The sequence below is a fragment of the Oncorhynchus clarkii genome, chromosome 7 (assembly GCF_045791955.1).
Source record: "Oncorhynchus clarkii lewisi isolate Uvic-CL-2024 chromosome 7, UVic_Ocla_1.0, whole genome shotgun sequence".
In the NCBI taxonomy this organism is placed as follows: domain Eukaryota; kingdom Metazoa; phylum Chordata; class Actinopteri; order Salmoniformes; family Salmonidae; genus Oncorhynchus; species Oncorhynchus clarkii.
Window position 1 is genome coordinate 71067507 of NC_092153.1, and position 12654 is coordinate 71080160.

The 12654-nt window shown below is 40.8% G+C and overlaps 1 protein-coding gene across 1 annotated transcript; it reads right to left on the reverse strand.

Annotated features, from left to right (window-relative positions):
* Nucleotides 1-10230: 10230 nt before the first annotated feature.
* On the reverse strand, nucleotides 10231-11656 carry LOC139414434 (D(1B) dopamine receptor-like). Its single transcript, XM_071162351.1, is given in 2 exon segments — nucleotides 10231-11619; nucleotides 11621-11656. Coding segments are annotated over 2 exon segments (1425 nt in total).
* Between the last annotated feature and the right edge of the window lie 998 nt (nucleotides 11657-12654).

The following is a 12654-nucleotide window of genomic DNA, read 5'->3' on the forward strand; positions in this document are numbered from 1 at the left end:
GGATAGACATCTATTGTTGAGTGGTGTGGCGTACAAGGCTGAAAATATACTAATCACCACTTTTATGTCAATGTGACACTGACATGAGAATATTTTATTTTCAATTATGGCACAAGAGTATGATGTAAAACAACATCAAAAAACTGCCAGCCATGTTCTGACTTTTGTACTTTTCTGCTTAAAACCTCTTTGAGAAAGGCGTGCCGCTAGCGGGGACACCTCGACAACATCCGGTGAAATTGCAGAGCGCGAAATTCAAACTACAGTATTATAAATATTTAACTTTCATAAAATCACAAGTGTAATACATCAATATAAAGCTTAACTTCTTGTTAACCCAGCCGCTGTGTCAGATTTCAAAAAGGCTTTACGGCGAAAGCACACTATGCGATTATCTGAGGACAGCGCCCCACATACAAAACCATGAAAAACATATTTCAACTAGGCAGGTGCGACACGAAAGTCAGAAATAGCGATATAATATATGCCCTACCTTTGATGATCTTCTTCTGGCGGCACTCCAAAAGGTCCCAGACACATCACAAATGGTCCTTTTGTTCAATAATGTCCTTCTTTATATCCATAAAAACTCAGTTTAGCTGGCATGCTTCAGTCAATAATCCACCCAGTTTGCCTCCATCAAAATGCATACAAAATAAATCCCAAACGTTACTAATAAACTTTTCCAAATTAGTCAAACAACGTTTCTAATCAAACCTTAGGTAACCTAATACGTAAATAAATGATACAATTTAAGACGGAGAATAATTATTGTCTTTACCGGAGAAAAATACCAAAGAATGCGCTCTCATTCAGGCGCTTGGAAACACAACAGCCAAAATAGGAGCCACCAAGAAAAGCTACAATTTCTGGCTCATTGTTCCAAAAATCAGCCTGAAACTCTTTCTAAAGACTGTTGTCATCTAGTGGAAGCCCTAGGAACTGCAATCTGAGAGGACTTGGCCTTTTAATAAAAGTGATAGCCATTGAAAATAGTGGTAGGCTGAATTTTTTTGGGGGGGGTGGTTTGTCCTCAGGATTCCGCCTGCCATATCAGTTACGTTATACTCACAGACATAATTTTAACAGTTTTAGAAACTTTAGAGTGGTTTCTATTCAACTCTACCAATGATATGCATATCCTAGCTTCTGGGCCTGAGTAACAGGCAGTTTACTTTGGGCACGCTTTTCATCCGGACATCAAAATACTGCCCCCTATCCAAAACAAGTTCATTATTCCATATCTCTGAGAAATTTTACTGTATAAGCAACTGAATTGATCATATTCATATTGGACATACTATTTTAACTTGACGATCTTAAAATTAATGCACCTAAAGATCTTAAAATTAATGCACTTACTGTAAGTCGCTCTGGATAAGAGCATCTGCTAAGTGACTAAAATGTAAAATGTAAATGCATTTGTTATATTGATGTCAGAAATCATTTGTACAGTTCTTTATTAAAATGTAGTTAGTTGTTACATGTGACTGTGTAAAACCTAGCAGTACTACTTATTTTAGTGAGGCAGAAATATAGCATTTTGTAAAAAAATACATTATTATTTGTCTCTCTTAAATGTGTGTAATGTGTGTCATTGAACAACCCCATGCCATGATTAGAATAAGAAAAAACACCAGTCTCTTTCATAATTACTTTAAACAATAAAATATAATTTACCAATATTTCTGAAAATTGATAAAAGTATTTTGTAATGCGCTATATATATATATATATATATCTCTATCTATCTAAGTCCCTCCCCGTTTCCTGTCATTTCTTTCCAGTTGGTGTCTAATTAATATGACTGTTGTGAATGGAGTGTATCGTGGTTAATGGTCAGCATTCCCCAGAAGCACGATGATCCCTTAAAACAGGGGTGGACAATTCCAGTCCTCGAGGGCTTGTTTGGTGTCACAGTTTTGCCCGAGCCCCAGCTAACGCACCTGACTCCAATAATCACCTAATCATGATCTTCAGTTTAGAATGCAATTTGATTAATCAGCTGTGTTTGCTAGAGATGGAGAAAAAGTGTGACACCAATCAGGCCCTCAAGAACTGGAGTTGCCCACCCTTGCCCTAAAAGGCTTAAGATCAGTGAGCACCTTGCAGGAGGAAATGACACCACATATGACACCATATATTGGAATTTAGAATATAGGCCTGTGACAACTCATGATCAATGTAAAACAAGAACCTTCCATTACAACTATAAGAAATAAGGGGCATCCTTCATTTCTTCCTTAAAGGTGGTCGCTGACCCTTGACCTTTTGAGGGAGCAACATGCTGTTTGTATTGTGACACCACATCCAGGAGGTAGTGTACAATGGTTGTGAATGTGTATGGTCGCAAATGTTTTCATTGTTGATTAGACATTGCTCAATCCATTCAAGCATTTAAAAACATGTTAGTTGAATGATGGTGTTGTTGGAGACGCTAGAGGCTAAGCCATTTATTTAGACACCTTGCTGGGTTGAGGTTAAAAATGTAAGCAATCAGATGTATTGAGGATATGACAACTCATTGATGATATGTTCACTCTGTCCAAAACCGTTATGTGGACCATGGGATGTACAACAATTTGCAAATGTTTTCAATCTCAAAGTATACAGCTTCTTTGAGGATGTTTAAAGTGCACGACCCACAACAATAGAGTATTCCTTTTGAAATGTAATGCAGTGTCTTTGAAGGCCTATGAGTTAACTTTGCATTGAATTCTGTCATTTGCAAAAAAAATGATTTTTCGTAGTGGAGTTCATCCACAGCATGTATCAGGTTTGTGAGGATGGCTTCCAAACTCTCATGCTGATTTCTGAGCCAAAACTTTGGCGAAGGAACCTATTAAAAAATTCACTGTGTGAGACTTTCAATTATTATTATTATTATTATTTTCTTGGGCTTCCCAGTTCCTACTCACAACAAAGCCTAGAGGTAGACGATATGTAATGGAGTGGTCTAACTGCCTCTGGGAAAGTGGACAGCAATTTCATACCTTTCATGACCACTGGGAATGCTTGAGTGAATCACAAGGCTGGTAGAGACGGAGAGGAGAGACACACGGTGAGGCATAAACACTTGAATGAATCACAGTGCAGGGGAGAGGAAAAGCAAAAGGAGAGAGAGAGAAGATGAAGGAATAAGAAAGTGAGGAAACTGACTACAGCCTTCATTCGTTGTGCTGCAGGTCTGACTTTTAACTGTCATGTTCAATCCAGCACCTTTGAATTTCAACAGGTAAATACTTACCATGAGTAACTAAACAAAATATAATAACCCTTTTGTCCAAATAATTAGAAATGTTATCCAAATAATAAGCCAAAACAGTGACTACATAAATCTTTGTATGTATATATATATACACACACTACATGACCAAAAGTATGTGGTCACCAAGGGCCTCCCAGGTGGTGCAGTGGTGAAGGGCGCTGTACTGCAGCGCCAGCTGTGCCACCAGAGACTCTGGGTTTGCACCCAGGTTTTGTCGTAACCGGCCGCAACAGGGAGGTCCGTGGGGCGACGCACAATTGGCCTAGCGTCGTCCGGGTTAGGGAGGGTTTGGCCGGTAGGAAAATCCTTGTCTCTTCGCGCTCCAGCAACTTCTGTGGCGGGCCGGGCGCAGTACGCGCTAACCAAGGTTACCAGGTGCACAGTGTTTCCTCAGACACATTGGTGAGGCTGGCTTCCAGGTTGGATGGCGCTGTGTTAAGAAGCAGTGCGGCTTGGTTGGGTTGTGTATCGGAGGACGCATGATTTTCAACCTTCGTCTCTCCCGAGCCGTATGGGAGTTGTAGCGATGAGACAAGATAGTAGCTACTAAACAATTGGATACCACGAAATTGGGGAGAAAAAGGGGCACATTTCAAAAAAATAAATAAAAAATTCAATATGTGGTCACCTGCTCGTTGAACATCTCATTCCAAAATCATGGGCATTAATATGGAGTTGGTGCTATAACAGCCTCTACTCTTCTGGAAAGGCTTTCCACTAGATGTTGAAAATTGCTGCATCCATTTAGCATTAGTGAGGTCTGGCACTGATGATGTTGGGCGATTAGATCCAATTCATCCCAAAGGGACTCTGTGGACTCTGTGCAGGCCAGTCAAGTTCTTCCTCACTGATCTCAATGAAAATGTCTGTATGGACCTTTCTTTGTGCACTTTTCTTTTGTCATGCTGAAACAGGAAAGGGCCTTCCCCAAACTGTTGCCACAAAGTTGGAAGTACAGAATCTTCTAGAATGTCATTGTATGCTGTAGTATTAAGATTCCCTTCACTGGAACCAAGGGGCCTAGCCCAAACCATAAAAAAACATCCCAGACCATAATTCCTCCTCTACCAAACTTTCCATTTGGCACTATGCATTCAGGCAGGTAACGTTCTCCTGGCACACGCCAAACCCAGTCCAATGTCAGCGAGCTGTACACCACTCCAGTCGATGCTTTGCATTGCGCATGGTGATGGTAGTAGAATGTAGTTTATATAATTTCAACTAAAAGGCAACTATTTTTTTTATATTAAAATACGGGTCTTAGAAAAATAAATAATATTCAAAAGTATTTTGAATACATGTCAGGAAAACAAATCATATTTGAAGATATTTGAGTATATGCAAGTTATTTGAAAAATACATATTTTGTTGGGGGGGGGGGTGGCTGACAAATGTTTGCAACAGTTAGTTGAATTAGTCTAAATATATGATGATAAGCACATGGTTTGTTGGGCTCCTAGATATTAATATATATTTTTACATTTTTTAAATTTTTAATTTTATTTAACCTTTATTTAACTAGGCAAGTCAGTTAGAACAAATTCTTATTTACAAGAAAAAAGGCCTCCTGCAGGGACAGGGCTGGGATTAAAAATAACATTCAAATTAAATTAAAATACAGGACAAAACACACATCACGACAGGTATAGGACAAAACACACATCACGATAAGAAAAAAAATCCTATAGCCTAGAATTAAATACATGAGAGACATGGAATCACCTTAGAGTAGACCACTTTCGCAGCTTCAAAATAACTAAATGTTTTTTTATAATGACACAAAGTAATACAGTAACACTTGACATCAAGTTCTTATTCTTGTGTAGTGCTTAGTCCCCTCCTGTACTCCTGTACTCCCTGTTCACCCACCGCCTGGTATGGCAACTGCTTGGAATCTGACCGTAAGGCGCTACAGAGGGTAGTGCGTATGGCCCAGTACATCACTGGTGTCACTGAGAATGCTGATAATGCTAACAGTAACAAACTATGGCTATTAAGTGTTGAAAGGAAACTACATATCCCAAAACTGCTTTCTTGAATCATCTACATCCAAGCTAGGTAGAAAATCATGTTGTTTTACATTCTGAGTAAACTATCCCTTTAAATATGATATAGTATGTGTTTGAAACAAGAACACCTGGGGCTGTATTCAATTCGTAAAGCTGAACCGTTACAGATTCCACACTAATTTCTGATTTTTTATTTTCTTATTTTTTTTCCCACCTTTATTTAACCAGGTAGGCTAGTTGAGAACAAGTTCTCATTTGCAACTGCGACCTGGCCAAGATAAAGCATAGCAGTGTGAACAGACACAGAGTTACACATGGAGTAAACAATTAACAAGTCAATAACACAGTAGAAAAAAAGTCTATATACATTGTGTGCAAAAGGCATGAGGAGGTAGGCGAATAATTACAATTTTGCAGATTAACACTGGAGTGATAAATGATCAGATGGTCATGTACAGGTAGAGATATTGGTGTGCAAAAGAGCAGAGAAGTAAATAAATATAAAGAGTATGGGGATGAGGTAGATAAAATTGGGTGGGCTATTTACCGATAGACTGTGTACAGCTGCAGCGATCGGTTAGCTGCTCAGATAGCAGATGTTTGAAGTTGGTGAGGGAGATAAAAGTCTCCAACTTCAGCGATTTTTGCAATTCGTTCCAGTCACAGGCAGCAGAGAACTGGAACAAAAGGCGGCCAAATTAGGTGTTGGCTTTAGGGATGATCAGTGAGATACACCTGCTGGAGCGCGTGGGTGTTGTAAGTTTGGCGGTGTGAGTGAAGGAGGCTTTGTTGCGGAATAGAAAGCCGACTCTAGATTTGATTTTAGATTGGAGATGTTTGATATGAGTCTGGAAGGATAGTTTACAGTCTAGCCAGACACCTAGGTACTTATAGATGTCCACATATTCTAGGTCGCAAACATCAAGGGTGGTGATGCTAGTCGGGCGTGCGGATGCAGGCAGCGAACGGTTGAAAAGCACGCATTTGGTTTTACTAGCGTTTAAGAGCAGTTGGAGGCCACGGAAGGAGTGTTGTATGGCATTGAAGCCCGTTTGGAGGTTAGATAGCACAGTGTCCAAGGACGGGCCGGAAGTATACAGAATGGTGTCGTCTGTGTAGAGGTGGATCAGGGAATTGCCCACAGCAAGAGCAACATCATTGATATATACAGAGAAAAGAGTCGGCCCGAGAATTGAACCCTGTGGCACCCCCATAGAGACTGCCAGAGGACCGGACAGCATGCCCTCCGATTTGACACACTAAACTCTGTCTGCAAAGTAGTTGATGAACCAGGCAAGGCAGTCATTAGAAAACCGAGGCTACTGAGTCTGCCGATAAGAATATGGTGATTGACAGAATCGAAAGCCTTGGCAAGGTCGATGAAGACGGCTGCACAGTACTGTCTTTTATCGATGGCGGTTATGATATCGTTTAGTACCTTGAGCGTGGCTGAGGTGCACCCGTGACCGGCTCGGAAACCAGATTGCACAACGGAGAAGGTACGGTGGGATTCGAGATGGTCAGTGACCTGTTTGTTGACTTGGCTTTCGAAGACCTTAGATAGGCAGGGCAGGATGGATATAGGTCTGTAACAGTTTGTGTTCAGGGTGTCTCCCCCTTTGAAGAGGGGGATGACTGTGGCAGCTTTCCAATCCTTGGGGATCTCAGACGATATGAAAGAGAGGTTGAACAGGCTGGTAATAGGGGTTGCGACAATGGTGGCGGATAGTTTCAGAAATAGAGGGTCCAGATTGTCAAGTCCAGCTGATTTGTATGGGTCCAGGTTTTGCAGCTCTTTCAGAACATCTGCTATCTGGATTTGGGTAGAGGAGAACCTGGAGAGGCTTGGGCGAGTAGCTGCGGGGGGGGGGGGGGGGGGGGGGGGGGGGGGAGCTGTTGGCTGAGGTTGGAGTAGCCAGGAGGAAGGCATGGCCAGCCGTTGAGAAATGCTTGTTGAAGTTTTCGATAATCATGGATTTATCGGTGGTGACAGCCAACATATGGTGATTGAGCCAACATATACAGCTAAAGCCAACATATACAGCTAAAGCCAACATATACAGCTAAAGCGGGAACATTGCCTTTAAATTTCATGCACACTGTAAAGCTGAAATTCCGAGATGTGGATTGAATAGAGCCATAACCCTCAGATGGACAGAGAGGTTTGAAATTGTTTTTGCATCCAACTTTCTGTTTGCAATGTTTGCAAATGGCTTTGATTTAACTTGCAGTATGCTCAGATATCATCAATTTTATTAAGCTTTCAACCTTTTCATTGGCATGTTGAAAGAGTCATGCAGTAGTTGAGCATCACAACTTATACTTATCTGTGCAAAACATAATTGGTTAAATGGTTTGACTTGATTATGTACACATGGGGCAATGGACATTCAGGAGAATGGACATTTACAAAATGTTCTGAGAAATGTATTGTGTAGATCAAATATGCCTGTCAGATAGATTGGAACAGTACATGATATTACGTGTGATCTATTCATTCTATTTCTATCTTCAACATGCAGTTACTTACTATAATATACAACCCTGCCATTAATTAAAGGCAACAATCCAATAGTTTCCAATAATACAAAGATCTGTATTACTAAAAATAGGTTTAAAAAAGTAATTACTTTCTGAGATCTGTATTCAAGTAGTCACTTTCTGAGATCTATATTCAAATAGTTTTTAAAAGTATTCCTTTTTCGGGATCTGTATTCAAATAGTTGTAGTCACCTCAAAGTAACTATTTGTTCCCCTGGAAAAATGGTTAATTTCTACACAGAAAACTATAGTTATCCCAGGTCTGAGAGAGAGAGAGAGATATGCATCTCTGTGGGAATAGAGAGATGCTTTTGACTGATTTGTAGTGACGGATAGAGAAACCCCCTTGAGCCTGCCTCCGCTTCTTCTCCAAACCTGTCATTGCAGAACATCAAGACCAACTACCTTTCACATCTCCTCAGCACGGGGAGGGAAGGATGAGCTCCAGCACAGTGCTAAGCCCATATGGTTTCATCAAGGCGAGAGTATGGCGCACTTCAGAGACAAAATGAGGACAATTCACAGTATAACTAAACTCTGTTTTATAGGAAGGAAAAAGGGACAGCTGAGGACTCAGAAACTCTACAGATGCACACTGAGACAAAAGTCTGGAAGATTTCCCTCTGGGTGATTTTGTCTGAGCAAAGTCTGTCTTTTTTAAATTGGAAATGTACTTCTGACAGTTAAGACATTAATGGTTGGTTGGCCTGTGATGGTGGCATGTCCAACCATTTTGAGACCTTGAACAACATAAAGGTGCAACTTTCTTTATTCCTAAATACCAAAAGAGTATTTAAGCACTAAACTTAAGATAATTATCCATCTACATCTGTGTATGTCTATTAGCAGTATCATATGAAATTATTTCATGGTATTCTCCTTATTAACTAAGAATGTATGAAATTAGATATTGCAAATATCAAGTACAGCATTGTTTTCTCGCTAGGGACAAAAACAGGAAGCAGTTCCTTGACTAACTACTCGTGACTCTGAGGCTGTCCTAATATGGACACTGTAGATGTGTCCCTTTTCATTCTACAAGAACCATTATAATAAACTGGAATCTCTGCTAGATAGCATTTTATTACAAAATGATGACACACTTCACTGTTTGAATGACAGTATACATTCAATATCATTGCCATTTGTACATTATCAAAAGATGGACATTAGCTGAGGTGAAATGTAGGCTACATCCAGCCGACCATGGTCCCACTGTGGAGTTTCACACCAAGTTTCTGTATTACCTCATTGCACATCATCTGAATTGTTGATTAATTTGTAGACATATGTGATCTTAAAAGTTTATCATTAACTGGCTATGAGGGAGATGCATCAAGTCAATTAACTTAATGTATGTTGTCTGGTGGACTTCCTAATATGGATGGCATACTTTGGCGCATGGAGACGGTTGGATTTGTGCATCTTGGCCATTTGTATCACCAAATAGAGAGGTAGAATATCACACAGAGAATAGAACATCCACTAAGTAATAATTAAGCTTATCGTACTTAGCAGGTGTTCACCATAATCAGTCAAGTTAAGGTTTCCAACAGTTCCTAATTCGATTTGAATCGGTGTGGATTTATTATGGGTAAAGTCAAGCAAGCCTGCTCTATGTGCATAATTCGATTGAGAATGCTTTGTCTAATGTGTGCGTGGGCAAATTTGCTGTACAGTTATGTCTGTGTACGACAGAGAGACGGACACATAGAGAGCAGGATAGATAGAGAAAGAGACAGAGAGAGAGAGAGAGAGAGAGAGAGAGAGAGAGAGAGAGGAGCACTTTAAATATTTTGGCCTCGTTTAAATTAAACATATTACAATCCTGTAACATTTCCCTTGTTTCAAAACTATATTGCACTCTTTCCCAGAATAAATAAGGCGTTTTAAACAACTGCATGTGATGAACGTGTGTGGTTACACTGCCTTGTAAGGCTTTGCTCCTTTTCCATAGTCTGTAAAAGTCCAGCAAGCTGTCATTGAGCGTGAAAATGATAAGCAGTATAATATCTGAACTCAATAATGGGTACCTCACCGCAAATAGAACCCACTTGGTCAATAAGAGCAACTGGTTGCATTACATCTGCTGCTCCGAATACATAGAACTTAGAAGCCATAACCTTAGTATAAATTAATAAACATAGACTTTTCTTATGTAATAAGACACCAATTTACATCACTTTTCAGCATGGGACAACAACACAACATCTCAAATATCTGATTGAAGCAATACATCATTTTACGCACAAGGTGTTACAAGTGTATTCAATGTAAACCATTGGAGGTGAATGGTGTCATCCTGTCGAGGTTTATTCAATGTAAACCATTGGAGGTGAATGGTGTCATCCTGTCGAGGTTTATTCAATGTAAACCATTAGGGGTGAATGGTGTCATCCTGTCGAGGTGTATTCAATGTAAACCATTGGGGGTGAATGGTGTCATCCTGTCGAGGCTAATATCTGCCTCACAGTCTTCCAAGTCACAAACAGAGTCGGTGGCATTTTCATTGTTGTGAGATAACTGTGATATCCTGTCAAACGTGTCCTCGTGCTCAATGCATTCCACTACGTTGGGGATCATATTGACGTAGGCATTCACGATTTCTTTGTGGACAAGGGTGTCCTGGTTGTAAGAGACCAGCTCGTTGCTAATGTTTACAGTTTCAACGGGTGTTCTGGAGCAGAAATTACGACAACCCAGCAGACTGGCAAATGCTTTTCTGAACTCTGCGTTAAAAGCGTAAATAATAGGATTCATGGATGAATTAGTCCAGCCGAACCAAACAAAAACGTCAAAAGTTGTCTCGCTCACGCAAGGGAGACCTGCGTCTTTGTCAGTCGGTGGTTTATCACAAAATGGAACTATGCAGTTCAAAATAAAGAAAGGTAACCAACAACACACAAAGACGCCCATAATGATCGATAACGTTTTTAAAACTTTGGTTTCCCTTTTAATAGATGTTTTCAAGGTATTGTGGTGTTGGCACTCGAGTCTGTTGTTGGCCCTGCAACTTGTCGCGTGCTCCGCCGCGCGCTCTAGGGAAGCTATCCTCCTGATTTGGATCTGAGCAATCCGATATATTCTCGTGTATGTCACAATCATAATTGCTACGGGTATGTAGAAACTTATTAAAGATGAAGATATGGCGTATTCTCTGTTGAGGCTAGAGTCACAGTTTTCTTCTACTTCACCCAAGGAGGCGTTATGGACTCCAACTGTTTCGCCTTCGCTGGCTTTGTGCCAGTTCAGTTGGACTGGTATGAATGAAATAAGTACAGACAACGTCCACGTGACGCTTATCATAACGAAGGCAACTCGTTGGGTCATTTTTCTCTCGTACCGGAACGGACTTGATATGGCCCAATATCTATCCACGCTGATAATGCAGAGGTTGAGGATGGACGCAGTTGAGCACATGATATCAAAAGCCACCCAGTAATTACAAAAAGTACCAAAGGGCCAATACCCCGCCACCTCGGCCACAGCTTTCCATGGCATCACCAGAACTGCAACGAATAAATCCGACACAGCCAAAGAAACGATGAAAATGTTGGTCACTTTACTTCGTAAGTGCCGAATTCGAAGTACGGCGGAGCACACCATAATGTTTCCCAGTAGTGTCCACAGGATGAGCAGGGAGAGCAAACAGCCCGTCACTGTCCGGATGACCAATTCCTTTCCACCGTTGGATTTGGATGTTGCCTCCGATTCGGTCGAGTTCCACATAATCTCCCCAAGAGGTAACGGGACGGAGTGGCTCTCGTGCACTGAGAGGTATTTCGCGGGGTTCTCCATGTGTCCTCCTCTCAAGTGGAAAGCCAGTCCATGGCTTCATGCGCGTCAGGGGACACAGTAGTAATCAACTCACGGGGCTCTGTCGTCTCCTCAACTGCCATTATATTCGAAATAATATACAAACGAAAGATTTGAGATTGCTTAGTGAATTTGCAACAAATGTGTTGCGTCCACGCTGAGCAGAACTGGGCGTTCGGTGCGCGAAATCGCCAAAATTGAAGCGCGTCGCTCATTGGCGACGGGATGTTATTACCTCTCGTGTCGTCTGACCTCCCTGGCCAAAGTAAGGCAGCCGCACTGAAACTGTTGGTCGGAGATATTTTGAGTTCGTGAGTGTTTTGAGAAGGGAGGGAGTCCCCTGAGCCAACGTGCACACACGCACTTGTGCCCACCCACACACATACATCGGTTGTGGAAACACGCACTTGCACCCCATCACAGTGATGTGAAAAAAAATGAATGTGTTAAATTACAAACTATAACCTCATTCAAGGATGGAGGATCTATTTGTCTTGGTAGAAAGCTAACAATGAGCATTCTATTTGATTTATAGTTTGCACCCTCATAGCCTACTCCAGTTGTGGGCTTCTATTCTATATAAAAAAAAAACAGTGACAGGTCCTTCAAAAGCAACAATTTAATTAGCAAACATTAAGCCTGATTGCAATTTTTTTATTCATGTTTTATATAATCTACACTTTTCTATAAACAGTGAACAAATTATAGAGCATTTTATTGCTGTGGGGAAAATGAATCACTACTGTATATCAAGTGGTGCTGTCCGTGGTGCTGATATTGCGCTTGGAACAACTCTCCCTCAGGAATGCGAATTTTATGCACGACACTATGTTTGAGAATGAAGTCTTCTTTTGTGGCTGAAATTATATTAGACATTTTCTGTGTTAAAATAAACATTGCACGTGAGGAAGTTCTGCATTTATAAAGGTCATCACTAGCCTACGTTGTGAGCAATTGAGCAAGCTCTCAAATTATGCACGCGTTTGGAATGAGCGTGGAATGTTTTCAGTTTAATTTCAA